This window comes from Psammomys obesus, unplaced genomic scaffold (genome assembly GCF_907164565.1).
Source record: "Psammomys obesus unplaced genomic scaffold, mPsaObe1.curated_primary_1811, whole genome shotgun sequence".
NCBI classification, from domain to species: Eukaryota; Metazoa; Chordata; class Mammalia; order Rodentia; family Muridae; genus Psammomys; species Psammomys obesus.
The window spans coordinates 5,267,798-5,286,480 of record NW_026596460.1 but is presented as its reverse complement, the minus strand read 5'-3'; the positions used below and the strand labels follow the sequence as shown (position 1 = coordinate 5,286,480).

Here is an 18,683-nt window from a genome sequence, read left to right as displayed (position 1 = left end):
GATATGGCTTTTTAGTATCATGGAATGTAGGAGACAATATAAAACTTACAAAGAATGCACATACACTCTTGCTTATGAATTTGCTTCCAAGTTTAAGACTTGTTGGACTACCCACAGCCCATCTCGGGGCCCTCCAAATCAGAACCTAAGCATTGAGCCCAGTGAGATGCTGGAATAAGGCATGGGCATGGTTAACATTTAGTGCTCTTGTGAAGCAATAGCCCATGGCGTTGAAACTACTTTTAATTCTGAACACAAGGTATTTAACACTTAAATCCTCCAGTCCAATGCTAGTAGCCCGTATACATTGATGCTCTTGCTTTGAGAATCAAGGATGTTACATAGTTGCAGTTGGTCCCAGCTTGGCAGGGTATGAGCATATGCAGGCCTTGCCAGTCTCCACTTTCAAATCTCAGTCAATGACCACACTGCTCCATTTCAGGGTACTAATGTGCTCAGGAATACTTTGGAAGCAGCAATCACATCTGATATTTGTTTCTGAATGTTTCCTAAGAAAACGCTTACCTTCTTCCCCAAATGGGAAAAATCTGTCTCTGAAGCCCTCCAAAAATATAATCTTCGTTCTTTATTAGGAATCCCTTGATCCCTGTTTTCTGTTGTCTTCATCTGACCTTTACTCTATCTCCTGTCCCACGTTTATATTCTTCACGGGTGGATTGTAAACCTTGCAGTCACAGGGCTGATTCTAGAAAGGGTGTTTTCACTATTTTCAGCTTTCCTGGTATATAATTGACATAATGTGGTATATAAAGTGAAAGTATACAACCTGATGTACAAGGCATGTATTTATGCCTTGTGAAATGATCCCAGGATCCAGATTCTCAGCCTCACATTACCTATGTGTATGTGTGGTGACACTTGAAACCTACACTTAGCAGATGGCAGGTACACGTTACAGTATTGTTAACTGTAGCCACCATGTACATTAGATCTCTAAAACTCAGATCTGAATAACTGAAGTGTGCCCATGACCAGCATCTTCCCACTCCAAAGCCCACTCCCATCTCAGCTCATAGCCTTTGACTTTGTATGTGTTCCACTGCTATAGATTCTGCATATAAACAGGATGTACAATATTTGAATATGTCTGACCTCTTAGCATTGCCTAAAAGAAAGTATGTTTTTTGCTGCTGAGTCATGTGTGTATACTTCCTTTATGCCTTCACCTCTTGTCAGCCATGGAGGTGGTTTTGTATCCTGGCTGCTGCAGATATGCCACAGTGGACAAAAGAACACAGATACCTGAGAGGTGGTGGCTTATTTCCCTCTCTGCACAAACATAAGTAGGATTGCTGTATCTAGTAGCTGTTTCTAACTTACTGTTTTCCATAAGGACCATGACAATTTCTCCCAGTTAGTACCTAAGGGTTCCCTTTTCTCTGCATCCTTACCAGCTTGCCAAGCTTGTCCTTGGTGTCACTCATCATAACAGGTGTGAGGCGTTGTCTCACTGTCGTTTTGATGTATATTTCCCTCTGATAAGTGATATTCAACACCTAGAAAAGGCGCTGTTGGGACAAGACAACTCAGCATGTAAGGGCACTTGGAACCTGATGACCTGAGTTCAAGCCCCAGAATCCACATGGTAGGAGGAGAGAATGAATTCCCAGAAGTTGTCCTCTGACCCTCACACATGTGCCAAAGCACATGTGTACCCACACATGGACACACACACACACACACACACACACACACACACACACTAAATGAATTTTTTTAAAGGGGCCAGAGAGATGGCTCAGTGCTTAAAAGAACTTACTGCCTTGTAGAGGATCCACCAGCACCCATGTCAGGCCACTCACACTTGATAAAACTCCAGCTGCAGATGTGACACAGTCTTACTCATGTGTACACATACATACAAGACGTAATTAAAAATAATAACAATAAAAATTAAATTTTTTAACTTTGAAAGAAAAGGCACTTTTAATGGTATCTATTTTCTCACTTACTTTGAGCATCTCATTAGCTTAGCTCAGAATCAAAGTTGCAGACCAGATACTCAGTGTCCATACCTTTCAGTCCCCGAACTTAGACTTCTAAGAGAGAACTCTCTTGATCCTAAAATTCAGTTTGCCTCTGTTTCTTCTTCATAGGGAAAGAATGTCTGAGAAAAAGAAAAACTGATGGGAAAAACTCAGTGCCTGATGGAGTACTTTGTCCTTTATCAAATTTAATTTATTGACTAGAAAAGAGGTTACTTCTCCATCTTCTCTTGTTTATTGAGTTTCTGTGATCACCATCCCTATGACTCTGGCCTACTTCCTCTTCTCACCTGTTATCTAACCTATCCTGCTAGAGCTGTCATGAGCATCACTGTCCAGTTCAGAGCTCAGTCCCTCCCTGTTGATCTGAAGTGGGGGTGGGGCTAACACATATGTATGGGAAATGAAAGACATTGCAGAACCCAAGGCTACTACCCCTGCTTCCCACAACATTCCACACCCAGTGAGTGATAAGAGTGGGATCAAGAGGAAGACGGAGAGCTGAAGGGGAAATCTGAGAATGGGATGTATGTGGAGAGCTGGCCACAGAAAAGTTCAGTGTCCAGATGAAGACTGAAGCCTTAAGAGATACTGAGCTGAGACCATCCCAGCAAGGAGAGATGGCAGAGAGGCATCAGCTACTCTCCCAGGTGAGTTGACAGATGTTACCAGAAATTTGAGTGGCTTCATTGAGCACTCTCTCTCTCCTTACTTTCCAAGAGGTCTTCAGGGGAGGCTCAGTTGTACATGCAGCCTGAAAATTTCACTAGGAAAATTTTCGTGCTGGTCCTAATGATATTTATAAAGGCACTAGTAACCTGGAGCTATGAGCTGCTGGCTGGCAGAGGGAATCCCCTGTTGGACTGTCCCACAGGTTCTCATCCTAACCCCCACCCCCACACTGCACTCACACCTGCTTCGACCCCAGAAGGATCAGATGTGGCAGTGGTGTGTGGGGGGTGGTCATGTGATGGAGAGAGACAGCTATAAATAGCTGGAGGTGGGCATGTTGCCCCAGACGCCTTGGGGACAGGCAAAAGCAGAGGCTTAAGGAGTTTACTGGGGGAGACTGGGAGCAAGCAGGCCAAGCCCTGGCTGGGGCTTTGGGGGAGGACACATGGAGCGGACCCAGTCCCAGCGGCATGGAGGTGAACAAAGCTGGTGGGGTAGTGCCCCCCAGTACCAGTACATGCCCTTTGAACATTGTACCAGCTATGGACTGCCCTCAGAGAATGGGGGCCTTCAGCACCGACCCCGAAAGGACGCAGGTCCTAGGCACAATGCCCACCCAACACAGGTAAAGTCCTGGGGAGGGGGGAAGCAGGAGACAGGTGTCTGTGGGGCCAAGGATTAGTAAACATTGGTTGTTAGTTAGAAGAGAGAACAGTATTTATTTTGAAAACTAAATGGTAAGTATATTCAAAATATGAAAACCTTTTAAAGATCTGAGCTTAGTGTGTTTACTTAAGAAATGCATGCTCTTTCACATAGCCTTTACTAACAGAATATTCGAACCACATGGGGAACCAGCAGAGCCACACTTAAATTAAGAGTGCATGCTTACATAACCACAGTGGTTCTCATAGGCGCTGCAAATACCATGAGGATCACCCCCACCCTCACCCACATGAAGGTAGCATGGGCTTTCTCCACACAGTGCACTGTCGAATGCATGCATACACAAACACACACTCCACAAAAGACAGAAGAAAAGCATGGGGACAAGCAGGGGAAACAGTGAATGATTTATCAATGATCAATGACCAGTACTGAAATGAGCTCAGAAGTGGCATTCAGTTTTTAAGGGCTTGGAGGTAGCACCCTGGTAGAGCATTGCCTAGCTTGTATGAGTCCCTGGGGTCTTGGTTTTATTATTATTATTATTATTATTATTACTTTTAGGGTGGGGGAGTTTTAATAATTGTTAAAAGGATCCAGCAAAATGATTCAGTAAATAAAGGTGCTTGCTTCCACACCTGACAGCTTGAGTTCAATCCCTGGGACCCACATGGTAGAAGGAAAAAATCTGTTCCTACAGATTGTTCTCTGACCTACACACACACGCACACACACACACACACAATTAGTTAATTATAAAACAAAGCTTTATACTTGGGAAAGTACAGAGCTATTTCCAAAGGCAATTGCCCTCCAGAGATTGGGGACCAGTGATATATGGACAGCTAGGAAAAGAGAAATGGGGATGGACACAAGACAGGGAAGGTGAAATTTCCTTGGGAAATTTATTATCTACTATGAACCCTAATCCTATTAACTCTTAACTGCAAAGAATGCAGAATGGAACAGAATGGAAGGTGTCTGAGAGAAAGAGACTTTAGAAGAGTTTTTCTGACAGGGCTATGGTTCCTGGAGTCAGCCTGCGAACGTGGAGGTGGGCTGAGTGGGTGGTGTCACCACAAGGGTCATGAGAATCTGGTCTCTAAGCCGTTGCTAAGGGTAGGTATACAAGGAGGAGGGAGGTGTGTTGAGCAGGAATTGAATGTCAGAGCCAGCTAATTCTCACCCCAATGCTGGTCATTTCTAGAGACGACAGGCTGACCATTTGAGCAAAGGTGCAGTTAGAGCATTTGTAGTTTGGTTTGTTTTTTGTTTCTTGTTTTTGTTTGTTTTTCTTTCCTTTTTCTTTTTCTGTTTGGTTGGTTTGGTTTTTCAAGATAGGCCTTCTCTGGGCTCCCCTGTATAGGCTTCCTGTCCTGAAACTTGCTCTGTAGATCAGGTTTCCCTCGAACTCACAGAGATCCACCTGCCTCTGCCTCCTGACTGCCTGGAATAATGGTGTGCACCACCACCTTCCAGCTAATTAGAGCACTTTCTGGTGACAGGACACTTGCTAAAGATCAGCAAGTTAGATTGAGAGTAGAGTTCCAACCTGCCCTAAAAGCAAGAAAAAATGTAACGTTTTCTTTGTCCAATGTTTGTGAGGGAAAATACAATACACAAAAAGTAGACTGAGCTCCCAGGATACAACAGTCATTAACATTTGTCCAGATGGTTCTGTCCCCAATTCCCACTTCAGTCCTGCACATACTAGAAGACTCTTAACACTTTGTAGACATTTCATCACATATACATTTGGGTTTTGGTTTCTTCCTCCCCTCTTCTAAGCTTGTCATAGTGTAGTAGTTATCCTGGACCAGGAGGACACATATGGCTCTAGTACAGTGTTTTCCCAGACTGAGTGTTGGAAGGGAGCACACCATTTCCTCATTTCTCCCAGACTGCAACTCAGAGTACTGAGGCAACCCAAATAGTTCATCTTCAAGGGAATTATTTTCTGGCTTGTGTTTGTTTTTGAGATAGGATCTTACTATGTATCCCTGGCTGGCCTGGAACTCTCTCTGTAAACCATATTGGCTTCAAACTCACAGAGATCTGCCAGTCCCTTCCTCCTGAGTGCTGAGAATAAAGGTGTATACCACCATATACAACTGAGAGTATTTTATGTCTCTGGGTCACTGATGGAGTCTGAAGAAAAATGCTTTCCTCAGTCACTAACCTCATGAGTGGAATAATTAGTATGTGCCTGCTCAGGACCGAAACATCAAACTGCTGCTCATATTGTGAAATAAGATCTCTTCTAGCAAGGCTCTCCCAGAATCAGCCACATGACCTGGCCTGACCCTAGCTGCAGAGGATGAGTTAGTGTAGGGTGTGTAGGGCTACCACAAAGTGATTAGCATAATGAACTAATACACCCTTCACAATACAAATGCTAGAATGGAGACAGGTCTGCCTTCTCCAGTTGTTGGAACCACCCAGTTAGCTCACTTTGGGAAGTAGATTAAACTGTCTTCTTGAGCCCAGTTCCTATTTGTGTCTCTACAAGCTCTGAAATGTGAGAGGGATAAGCTTTGTACAACTTTAATAAGGAAGCTAAGTGTCTCAAGGCAGACAGACATACTAAAGCAAAATGCTAGCAGGCAGTATTCAGAGCTGTAAATATATAAAGTCAATTGCTAGCTAAGTTAGTATGGCCTTTGTCTAAGTTGGGGTCCTGAGCTGGTGAGTCAATGCCAAGCAAATATGGAGACATGCAGAACACAAAAGTAATATGTGAAATGCCTGCCTGGTACAGAAGAATAATTTCTGAACAGTTCTTAGTATCTTCAAGTAGAAGCTAACTTCTTGGTAAAAGCTACTGTGGACCAAGACATGTCTGGATTCGGGGAAATGGTGAAACAGAAGCAGGGATGAAAGATCAATGGAAAATAGAAATGTGTGAATGGACAGTAGAGAAGTAAGAGAAGGGATGACCATGAAGTACCCTGTATGCAACTTTTAATGTCCAAGATTTGAAACAGCTTCCCTTTTCTCTGTAACTAAGTCTACATAATGCCTTCTGTATTCTTTTTTGGCTCTTCAACAAGATAGACACTGACCATTCATTATCTATACAGATATATGGCCATCACAGAGAACAATATTCATATAAGGAACAGGACAAGGGCATGCCCAAGAAGATGGGCTCCAGTTCTACCATGGACAACTTGGATGAGGACCACTATTCTAAATGTCAAGGTGATGGGGACTGAGAAATAAAGGAATCTGGAATAGGAGGTACAGGGATTAGGAGAATAACTTGTATGCCCCATTACACATCTCCCAACAAGTGTGCATGCATACACACACACACACACACACACACACACACACACACCACTAAAGCCCTCTTCTGCATAGGGAAATGAAGTGAAAGACACCTCTCCTCCACCTCCTTAATACTTTGCCTTCCTTCTTTCCCAACCAGAAGAAATGAGAAGTCTACATAGAAATTCATGTGTTCATGAAGAGTAGGGCTGTGCTTTCTGGAGGGACAGGGACAGCAACTGGCAGAAACATAAAGAGATGTTCAATGACTAATGTACCACCTCCCCACCTCTACTCCTCAACCTGCTCCCGAAGAACTGACTAGAGCACTCCTTTCTTCCTTGTTTACCCTAACCTCTTCCTAGATTGTATCCACCGCTTGGAACATGTGGTCAGAAGGAAGCTTGGGGAAGACTGGATCTTTCTTGTGCTCCTGGGCCTTCTGATGGCTCTTGTCAGCTGGTGCATGGACTATGTTAGTGCCAAGAGCCTTCAGGGTAGGTTCTCCCTGCACTGTTGCCCTCTATCTTCTCTGTATGGAAACTATTTCTGAGTTCTTGCTTAGAGTTGACCAGGTGTGTTTGGGCTGAACATGTTGCATGAGTGGTCCAGATAAAACTTACTGAGAAACAGATCACCAACCATGCCTTTCCTGACAGCTGCCACCCAAACTCTGAATGCCCCTCTAATAGGATGGCCAATTTGTGCAGCTTTCCCAGTGTTCCTGTCCATCTCATTACTGTGATTGCCAAGTGTCCAGAGCCCCTTCTGTTGTCAGTGGCCACCCTAGGGCCTGCAGCTAGGTGCTACAGTGTCTTACTCAACTGTGACTTGTACTGCAGCCACCAGCTACCTCTGCCAGAGGGTACTTGGACAGATAGCCACTGCCCTCAGAGTTCTTCTGTGTACAGTGAAAGGAATACCCTGGGGCCAGGCACATAAGATGCTCTCTTGCATGAGAGCAAGCTGGCACGCTGTGTGGTGGTACTGAGACACTGTCACTGTCAACATTTCCTCAGCTCTAACTGACCCACGGTCTTTTTCCTGCAGCCTACAAGTGGACCTATGCCCAGATGCAGCCCAGCCTTCCTCTGCAGTACTTGGCTTGGGTCACATTCCCACTTATCCTCATCCTCTTCAGTGCCCTCTTTTGCCAGCTCATCTCTCCCCAGGCTGTGGGTGAGTGAGTATTTTCTATAGGACAAGACAGTCTGGTTTTTTTACAGACCTCCAACTCTGAACTCACTCCATCCTCCAGACCCCTTTGAGGCCTCAACATGGTTACCTCCTTCCTCCTTTCTAATTTCCTCTTTCGTTTAAACTCCAGCGTGTGCCTGTACATTCATTATCCTTTTTAAACCTCTTTAGGCTCTGGAATCCCTGAGATGAAGACAATTCTTCGTGGTGTTGTCTTAAAGGAATACCTTACAATCAAGGCCTTTGTAGCCAAGGTGGTGGCCTTGACTGCTGGACTGGGCAGTGGCATCCCTGTGGGGAAAGAGGTAGGTTTGCATAGCTGAAGGAAGAGCCAGCAAAGCTGACTGGAGTGAGGGCCAAAGGGCAGTAACAAGGGCAGCCTTGGGAATTCCTTACCCTGGCGTTGATGACTCAACTGTTAAAGCTGGAGAAACCTTACAGCCCTCAACTGGGAATAAGTAAGGTTTGGGGCTAGAAAGCTCTGCTGGGAAGAGGAGTGTTGCTCTGCCCTGTGAGATGCTAGTATTATCCTCAACTTCTAACTACAGGTGAAAGTAGCAGGCCCCAGGCCGGAGTTACAAAACCAGAATTCTCTAGAAAATGTCTGCCTTCTCCATATCTGGACCAGTCTTTTTGTTTTGTTTATTATTCAGTTATTTATTATTTTTTAAATTTTATTTATTATTATGTATACAGTGGTCTGCCTGCATGTACACATGAATGCCAGAAGAGGGCACCAGATCTCATTATAGATGGTTATGAACCACCATGTGGTTGCTGGGAATTGAACTCAGGATCTCTGGAAGAGCAGTCAATGCTCTTAACCTCTGATCCATCTCTGAGCCCTGTTATTTATTTTTATCTTGTGTTTGGTTGTTTGCTTGTTTGAAATAGTCTTATTCTCTAGTTCAGGCTCCCATGGAATTTATATGTAGCCCAGGCTACCTCAAAATCAGCACAGTCCTTGGATTTCGCCCTTATTTTGGCATGAGAAAACTGAGTCCTAGAGTGACACTTGTTTTTTCAAGATGACAGCTAGGCTCCTTCAGCTTCATCCCTGGGTGTACACTTGTCCCCCACGTCACCATTCTGCACATTAGCCACAGTATCTTTCAAAGCAGAATTGGACACATTTGACCTCTAGTCAAGAATGTCCTGAGAGCTTTCCATTTTACTTAGTGTAAGATCTGCACTCTCCCAACAGCCAGCCAGCCCTACAGCCTGCCTGCTTCCCTATGCTTGGATGACAAAGCTTTTCCCCATCTTTCTAACATGCCTACTATGCTACCCACTCAGGACCCCTGAAGTTTCTGTTCCCTCTGCCTAGAACACTCTCCCTCTGACACCCATGAGGCTCACTCATGTAATTATTACTCAAGTCACTTAATAGGGTGGTGACTAGCCAGGAAAGGCCACCTTCTCTAAATCCCTATCCCCACCCCTACTCTTTTGCCTTACTTCTGTTCATTTGCTTCCTAGGCCTTGGCATTATCTGATAACACACTGACTTATCTCTTCTTTCCTGGGATGAGGCTCCCTTAGGGCAGTAGTTTTATCTGGCTTCTCCATTTCTTTCAACTATCCCAGGGACTCAAGCAGGAAACTTTGGTTCAATAAGTCTGCACACTTCTCCTCCAACCCTGAGCCCTCTCTCCCATTTTCTTCCAGGGTCCCTTTGTTCACATTGCCAGCATTTGTGCTGCTGTCCTCAGCAAGTTTATGTCCGTGTTCTGTGGTGTCTATGAGGTAAGGCTGAGGCAGTACAGCACACCAGGGGCCAAATGATGGAAGGAAGCCCTCATGTGCGCAGCAGAGCGGGGGAAGGGTGCGAGCTCTGGGCTGGCCTTGGTGCTGAAGGTGGCATCTCACTAACCCATGCTTTAGTTCTTCATGTCCCTGCCTGCTGATCCTAGCCATATCATCCCCTATGTCCAGCTTCTGTCTGTCTTCCTAGTGTACAGCCCTTTCTGATTGATCTGTGTCCATCTGTGGTGAGCTGAGCCACACCTGCCCCATGTTTCCTTCCTACCAGTTCCTTTCCATGTTCCCTCCTGTGCTGCCCCCCCAGTCCTTTGTAGTTCCTGACACCCCTCCACTCTGGTTTACATACTGCCTGTCTGTGTCTGCCACCTGCCTTGTCCTACGTGCTTCTCTGTTGCAGACCGTGCCTGGGCAGCTTGATCTCCTGGTGCCAGCCTGTGCAGTGGGCGTGGGATGCTGCTTTGCAGCCCCTGTTGGAGGCAAGTTTCACTTCCTCCCTACCTGGGTCGCCTGAGCCAGACTTGGAGGGGTGGGTGGGTGTCTGCTGTAGCTTGGGGTAGTGGGCCATGCTCACTGGAGGGACTGATGGGTGGGCAACCAGGGAGTGACTGGATTGCAGCCCCTGGGCTCCAGGGACCCGTGTTTCTGCCAAAGAGCTGAGTAGTCTTTTGACATGGGCTGCTCTCTCCTGCAGGCTTTCCTACTACTTTCCTGTTGGGATGAAGTCCTTGCTGCCTCTTGCTACTTCTCCTAAGCCCTTCTTTGTTTGGTCATTATTTGTTCATTTGCCTGACATTTTTTTTACTTAGCATTTTCTCTGGTTTGTTTTCCATTGTTGGCCTTGAGCTTATGAGGTCACTTCCTGATTGCCAAACTCATTGAGTTTCCCCTGGCCTGGGAATCACAGGGGTGATGGGACCATGTTCATTCCTGTGATGCAGGCCTCTCATTCTGTTTTGTTTCCTATCCCTGCTTACTTTCTTCCCATCTTTCTGCCCCTGCCCTTCTCTTCCTATCTGTCTGTTTGTCTGTCTCTCCCTAGTAGCAGCCATACTATTACACTGACATCCTGACAGTGGGCTGTGCTGTGGGGGTCGGCTGCTGTTTTGGAACACCACTTGGAGGCAAGTCTGCCCCATCCCTAGTGCTTAGACCCATTTGCCTGGTCTTGTTCACCAACTAGTTTTTGCTTCGCCAAGTGCTACAATTAACAATTTCCAATATAACAAAAACTGCCACTCCTATGTAACACATGCTTTGTATCTTGTTCTGACCATTTTATATGCATTCCCCCCTAATGCTGTGAGTGCAGTTTGATAGAAATACATTATAGAAAGATCAGTGAGCAGGAGCATGTTGGCAGCATGTGCAGAGCCAGATATTAGAACCACAGCAGCTCTCCTGGTCCCTACTTATGCTAAAGCCTATTTGCATCACTAATACTTCTGGTTTACACATACTGTCCTGTAACAGGAGATTCTGTGTACTTCTTTTGTAAAGGAAAACGTACTGTCTGTTTTATTAAAGACACTGGGGTTTCAGTAGACTGTGTATATGTTAATAAGGTACTTTAAAATGGGAAGTACTTTAGAATGGGATGAACTTAGAATGGGAGCTTTAAAAAAAAGTTGTTTCTTCTCTGGGTGTCATGGCACACGCCTGTAATCCTAGTACTTGGGGAGGCAGAGGCAGGCAGATCTCTGTGAGTTCGAGGCCAGCCTGGTCTACACATAAAGTCTAGGACATCCAAAGCTACACAGAAAAACCCTATCTCAAAAACTAAACCCAAAGACAAAAAAAAAAAAAAAAAAAAAAAAGTTGTTTCTTGATATGCCAGGAATTTACAAGTGCGTTTAGTGTTTTCTATCCATATAAGGAAAATAGTGATATTATCACAGGTTAATAATGACAGGACATGGTCACAAAAGGCAGGCTTGTTTTTTCCCTTACCAAAGGTGAGTTGTAGCTATGTTAACAGAGCAGGGATTGCATGGCTCATTCATTGAAATCACTGATGATGAAATTCCACATTGAAAACTGAAGAAATACATTTATAAGAAGGACATGTACTTCTTAAACAACCAGCTGCTAGAAGCCCCTTTGCAATGGTGAAACTACTTTAGTCCTTTCATAGAGGTATATAAAATAGTCCTTTTAGGTATCTAAAATGGCTCAACTCAGAAATGATGTATGGATGAGAGTCCAAAATTAATGAAAGCATATCCCATACATGGTAGAATCACGTGACATAAGGGCATCCAGGAAGCGTGTACACCACTGGCATCCCATTTACACTTCTTTCATCAGCTCTAGTCAGTAAAGTCATTAGCCCCTATCAGTGAACAGCAGTGCTTTTAAGTTTCTGCATGTTAGACCTTCAGCCCTGTATTTACACACACTGCCTTTGTTTACCCCATAGACTTCCAAATAAAGAAAAAAAATTGTGGTTGTTTTAGTTCTGTTAGAAATAGTTTAAAGTGAAGAGAACCTGCATTCTCTTCCTGAGACTGCAGCTTATGAGGTTCTTTCTGGTTGTGTGACAAGAATGGGAACTTCACCTTAGGAAAGTTACAGTAGTATATTGGCTCTTGACCCAAAAAATTGCTAAGTACTTTCAAGTGAAGTGAAGGAGTTGTGCTCAGGCTGTTAGGATTATGCAGCCAATGACAAACCTATCTGCAGGTGGCAGTACTTGATTCGGTTTTATGAATATAGAATAACTGAAAGAAAAAAAAATAATGTTGAGATCTTCTCCTCACAACACAGGCAACTCCTAACTCCTTATATTGACCAAAGCAATATAATTCAGCATCCTCCTGAAACAACAAAAGCCCTTTTGCTGCCACTGTGTGCCAGGTAGTGGGGTTGGTCGTTCACTCTTAAGGGCTCAGGGAGACAGGCACACAGATCATCACAAGGCAGTTAAGTGACCATATGGCATTTCTAGGCAAAGTGCAATGAACCTTCACGGCAGCCTGGGGGAGCCTGTGAAGCTGTGTGAAAGAGACAGTGTTTGCCATGGGTATGATTATTAAGTAGAGCCTGCAAGGAGGAAGGGAAACCCTGAACAGAATGGACACTATCCAAAGTCAATATCTGCTGTTACAGTAATAAGTGGCACTAGGGAGAGTGGAAAAGTATAATAGGAAGTGAGTCAGAACAGATAAATGGAGCTGGATAATGAAGGTGTACAGAAGTCATTCAAAATAAAACAGGTCTTATTCTCTAGGGTAGGATTTGCCCAAATATGTTTTTCAGAGTACAGTTATTCCTGGTGTTAATAGGTGTAATGTGTGAAAACCCACTGCAAGTTCCAGTTGGTTGAAAATGCAAGATTAATAGGAATAAATGAGTAGTTAAAAACAAGTGAACTGGAAAGTTATCAGAACACCTGAGGTGTTAGAATGCATTGTACATACCCAGGTAGCTGCAAACAGCGTTTCCTACCAAGCCCTCTTTGCAGAAACAATGCCATAGAACTTGTGTCATCTCATGGGACTGACTTTGTGAGGAATTGTCATGGTGAAGTGAAACCATGGAAGGATTTAAAACAAGGAAGTGACATGGTTAGTTCAGCCTGTCTATCCAATCCCTTTGGCACATGTGTGCAAGATAGAATTGGCTGTGGATTAACAGGATTGATCTAAGATTAACAAGGAGACTATTGTCATCATCCTGATTCTACATGATGACAGACAGAACTGGGCAGCAAAGGAGATAGAGGAGGGGCTGAGAAACTTGAGTGCTATCAAGTCAAATTGATGCTGCCTGGTAGCTGATTATATGTGAAGATGGGACAGAGTTCTGTGCAAACATCCAGGCTCACAACACTGGCAATGCAGTAAATAGTGATATCAGTAACCATGGGAGAGTACGTGGGTCTGGAAGGGAGTGAACTAATTTTACTTGAGGATATTGAGTTTGAAGTTTCTACGGCATGGCTAAATAATATACAGCAGGCATCTAGGTTGATGAGTCTACAGTCCAGGAACTAAGCTGAATCTAATCTGTATCCATGGTTGATGCCACAGCATAAGTGAAACTGAGAAAGAAATTATTTCTGAGAGTAGCAGGAGATGGGAACTAAGAGCAATGCCTTCATTGGACAAAAGTGTGGTGTGGCAACTAGAAGACAAATAGAGAAGGAACCCAATGTGGAAGAAGAGAACAGTGTTCCAGACCTGGGACACCAGAGTTTCTAACAGCTCATGTTTTTAAAGCTCTGTTTTCTTTTAGCAGCACAGTTGATGTTTGTCACAGACTATTATGAAAGTTAGCTCTCACTCTCGATCACACTGTCACAGACCTGCTAAGAAAAGTCTCCCAGGTCTACATCATGGAGGAAAATTGGTAGTAACGTGTAAGTTGGATAATTGCACCCAGGCAGAGCAAAGCTGATTTACCTTTTATTATGGCAAAGCAAAGGCGAGAGACCTACTCCACCTGATTCCCACTGTGGACTTCTGCCCCTGGAATTTAAAGAGCAGGGCAGGAAGAGTGGCTGGCGTAGCTCTGCATCACTCGGCTCCATTCTCTGAAATTCTCTCTCTGTGTTCTTTTCTCCTCCATATCCTCTCCTCTCCTGTCCATCCCAGTATAGCCATTGAATCCAAAAGTGGGTGCTCACCACCTCACCAGGACTTAGTTTCCAAGGAATTTCCAATCCCAGGAAAACTCAGCAGTGTGAACAAATAGTCTCATCTGAAAGTGGAAAATACAATTGTTCAAACTACTGAGAGAGTGGGATGAGAAATGGATGATCTCTTCTTGACAAGAAGATTGGTGTTGGCTTTCCAGGGAAGGAGATACCAGGGAAATCCTCTGCAAAAACAGCTTTGGCTCCAGGAGAAAGTAGCTTCAAGCCATCTCCTTGGTACATAGACTCAACGTGACTATCACTGTCCTCTGCAAAAGAGATGGTGGAGATCATGAGTTTTTGAATACTGGATAGGGAGAAGAGAATTCCTATTGTGTGAGCTGCTGTCTGAAGAGGGAGGGGATGGCCAGCCTTGAGCAGACCAACAATGTACATTATGAGAAAAAGACAAAATTTGCCTTGTTCATGGTTTGTTTTGTTTTCCTGTTGGACTGGTCCTCATCCCCATCTATCTCAGTTCTCTGTCCTCCTGTTTGATATGGATGAGGCTTAGCAAAGGTTTAAGTAATGTTACTAATGACCTAATCAAAGGTCAACTCCCTTATCCTAAAGCTTACATAGTCTTCTCTTTGTTGTTTCAAATGGTGCTCTTGTGGCGTCATTAGCATCACTCCCTTTGGCTCAGCACTCCGTGTGTGTACGTTACATCTCCTCCTCACTTTTTGCTTGTGCCTCTGCCCTTAAAACAACAACTAGTGACTACTAGCTGCTATTCCTTCCTCACTCACCTTTCTAAGCATGATGGTTTACCTTCTTCTCACTTTAGTTGTCCTTCTAGCTTTGGTTCTTGTGAGCCACAGTTTATAAGTATCATCATTATTATTAGGAAGGCTCCTCTGCTTTCTTTTCCTGAAATTTCGAATCCTGTAGAAGTGCATAGTGCCCTATCCTGCTTTTCTTACTTCTCATAAACTTCTAGGGTGTATGGAGCAGTAGGGAATGAGAAGGGGTATTGAGGAATATGCAAATCCTGAATTCTCTTTGACAGCAGTGCCTGCTCTGAAAGCTTCTTCCTTTTTAATAATTTAATAATTTTAATAATTTTTAATAATATAATAATAATACAATAATTTAATAATTTTAATGGGCAGAACTGTATAACTGCCCATAAATCTCCATAGATAGTTCACAGTTGTGAACCCCATTCAGTCCTATAATTTAACTACACAGATACTTGAGCTTGAAGTTCAGAGAGTTAAGAGTCTATCCATTTCCAATTGTCTCTGTATCTCTTTGGTCCACATTCCTGGGCTGGGAGGGTGGGGCAAGCCTCTACAGACAGTATGTACAGACAGTATGTAGTTTATAGTAAGGGATGACAAGAAAGCATCACTTCCTCGGGTGCTTTCCAGACTCACAGTTCAGGGGAAGCTCCTGAGATCCCAGCTGTGGGAGGTGTGGGAGAGCCTGCACCCAACCTGCTTCCCTGCCCCACAGGAGTGCTGTTTAGCATCGAGGTCACCTCTACCTACTTTGCTGTTCGGAATTACTGGCGAGGATTCTTTGCAGCCACGTTCAGTGCCTTTGTGTTCCGTGTCCTGGCAGTGTGGAACAAGGATGCTGGTAACAGGGGAGGTCTTGGTGGAGGAAGTGTGGGGTGGGGATTGTGGTGAAGAGGTAGAGTGCTTCTGGAGCAGCACTCCAGAAAAGGAATAGATGGTGCTTGGGAAGCAAAACTAAGGGCAGAGGGAGAAATTAGATCATGGTGTAGAGAGTATAACCATGGGGCGATGCTATAGGAAAAGGGAAACTTAGTGGAAGGGAAGAGGTTAGGAGTGAAAGAAGGGAAGATTCCTGACAGGACTTCTTCTACCTTTGACTCTTTGAGCTCTCAGCCTAACTGCCTTTTCATCCTACAGTCACCATTACCGCTCTGTTCAGAACTAATTTCCGAATGGACTTCCCCTTTGACCTGAAGGAACTCCCAGCTTTTGCTGTCATTGGGTCAGTGAGACCACTCTTTCTGGGTGTGGGGACTGGGGCATGGCTGTGGTTTGGAAGGGTCTGGAGCTAGGAAGAAAGTTGTGGAGGGCATACATAAAAGCATGAATTAACTGGGAGGCAGCTGAGTGGAACGGGTAAGGCTGCTTGTTTGCTTCCCTGTACTGTCTGGATCAGAGCTTCCAGCCCTGTAACTCGCACCCTCAGGATTTGCTGCGGGTTCTTGGGAGCTGTTTTCGTTTATCTGCATCGCCAAGTCATGCTCGGTGTCCGAAAGCACAAGGCTCTCAGCCAGTTTCTTGCTAAGCAGTGAGTCATTGCCCTCTCCTTGCCCTGCCCACTTAGCTTATGATTTGCCCCAGCAGTTCCTCCTCCAGGTGGAGTTGCTGTGTCCAGCTATGGGGAGGTCTGATACTGTGGGTAGGGGCTAGTTGTGTAGGCTCTTCCCAAGTGATCACTGTCTTGGCAAAGAGAATATGCTTTGCTGAAAGGATGGGAAATGACGGCTTGGAAGCTGAGTTGTGGGTGCATTGTGAACTGGCTAAGTGGAGGAATAGGGTTAACTCTGTTTCTTTTTCAGCCGCCTGCTCTATCCTGGAATTGTTACCTTTGTCATCGCCTCACTCACCTTTCCACCAGGAATGGGTCAATTCATGGCTGGAGAGGTCAGTGTTAGAGATACCCAAGAGCAGGTGTTTAGCTCATATCTCTGGCTGTGTCTTTAGGCCTAAGGTGGGAGCTCTTGGCTCAGACTTGGAGCTTGCATTATTTTTGCCCAACTATAGGCTTTCTCTTGAGAAAAGAACAAAGTGTCCTGGAATACTGAGGCTGAGGATGAGCTCTCTAACACTGGAGGTACAGTTCATCCATGGAAAACCTGCCTCCTCTGCTTCTTCCCTCACAGCTGATGCCCCGTGAAGCCATCAGTACCCTGTTTGACAACAACACATGGGTAAAGCACATAGGTGACCCCAAAAGCCTGGGCCAGTCAGCTGTGTGGATTCACCCCCAGGTCAATGTGGTCATCATCATCCTTCTCTTCTTCGTCATGAAGGTACCCTGCCCCGCTCCAGCCCCTCTAAGCTTCTGTCTGCTATCAGTAGAGGAGCCTAGGCTTTGTATAGGAAAGATAGGACTTCATCTGATCTGTGTCCAACCTAGACAGAAATCATGAGGAAACCATAGCATAAGTTGCCTGTCTATCAAAATGAACCAGGTTGTAGCTTAATTGCTCCACTCATGCCCACTTAGTGACACTTGCCATAATTACTCTAACCCTCTAATAGCTCCAACTGTTATCTTCTTAAGGCATCAGAGCCGCCAAGTAAATTCCAGTAAGAGAGAGTTTAGCAATGTAGATAACTGTGTAAAAACCCCAGACCAATTAACCAAATTCCCCCCACATGTTAGATAATTAGATATTTAATCTCCATGGATCTGTTATTCACTTTCAGGTGATTTGCATGCAAATTTCTCTTTTCTCTTTTCTAGAATTTTGAAACTGATGAAATACCAAATCAATCTTATTAATGACTATAAATAATTTTTACAAATATAATTATTCTCCACCCATGTCGTGAGAGTATGCAGATTTTAATAGCCTAGAGGAGTTTTTCCTAACTTTAATTAGGAAATAAAAGCTGATACCTATACACCTTTTCTTGTTCAGATCTGTCCATTACAAATTATACATGTAGAGGCTTCACATTACTGCCTTGTACAAAGATATTCTTTTATTTCCAAACCTGGTTGTGACACCTATATAATTGATGGTTGTCTGGTGTTTCCTTTTTGGTGATTTCTCTTTTACTAATAGCATGCCTTAAATAAGCAAGTCGGTATTTCTTCTGTCTGTTAGGGTTCTCATAGGTATCTCTGTCCAGCGTGAACTCTCCTGCTTTGACAGTACTTTGCTCTTATTTATAATACATTTATGATTCTATATTATATAAAATATGAATCACTAAGTTATATTAGTATGGTTCTTATAATACAGCAACTGTCACTTCTCAATAAATGTTATGATATACCATATGCCAAGTATACAAGTCTTGGTCATCAGCTTTTGGCTAATTTTACATTTTCTTATTTGCTTGTTATTGCTGCTTATTACTGTACTTTCCAATGATATTATGAGTAAAGATGCCAGCCGCTTCACACAGCAGGTCTCAGATCTCAAGCTGAGGCCAGGATTTGCTGGGGGTTTCTTCTTTCCCAGTTTACTAAAGGTGAATTAACTGAATCCATATTTTGGACACTATTCATTTTACCCTTTCTTCAAAATGCATGCAAAATTTTCATGAAGACATTCCAAGAATGTTGTAAATTTGATGTCTAGACTTTCAATTATAATTTTTATCTTCTCTAATTTGTAAGTTCTGGCTTTCTATACTGTTGAGCTTACTTTACTGGGGAATAAAGTAAGGTCTTATTTGGTAACCCAGGCTAGCCTTGACCTTGTCTTCTTCTGCTGAGATTATAACATGAGCCCCAACACAATAACTCTGAATTGA

The 18,683-nt window shown here is 44.0% G+C and overlaps 1 protein-coding gene across 1 annotated transcript in view; it reads left to right on the top strand.

Annotated features, from left to right (window-relative positions):
• The first annotated feature begins 3,123 nt into the window (after positions 1-3,123).
• Positions 3,124-18,683, top strand: part of Clcn1 (chloride voltage-gated channel 1) — a 29,859-nt gene continuing 14,299 nt past the window's right edge. The window contains exons 1-12 of the mRNA XM_055598307.1: positions 3,124-3,303; positions 6,425-6,545; positions 6,980-7,111; positions 7,665-7,793; positions 7,983-8,116; positions 9,480-9,557; positions 10,618-10,696; positions 15,667-15,792; positions 16,089-16,173; positions 16,378-16,479; positions 16,751-16,835; positions 17,075-17,224. Coding sequence (XP_055454282.1) covers positions 3,124-3,303; positions 6,425-6,545; positions 6,980-7,111; positions 7,665-7,793; positions 7,983-8,116; positions 9,480-9,557; positions 10,618-10,696; positions 15,667-15,792; positions 16,089-16,173; positions 16,378-16,479; positions 16,751-16,835; positions 17,075-17,224 — 1,401 coding nt within the window. The remainder of the gene's footprint in view (positions 3,304-6,424; positions 6,546-6,979; positions 7,112-7,664; positions 7,794-7,982; positions 8,117-9,479; positions 9,558-10,617; positions 10,697-15,666; positions 15,793-16,088; positions 16,174-16,377; positions 16,480-16,750; positions 16,836-17,074; positions 17,225-18,683) is intronic.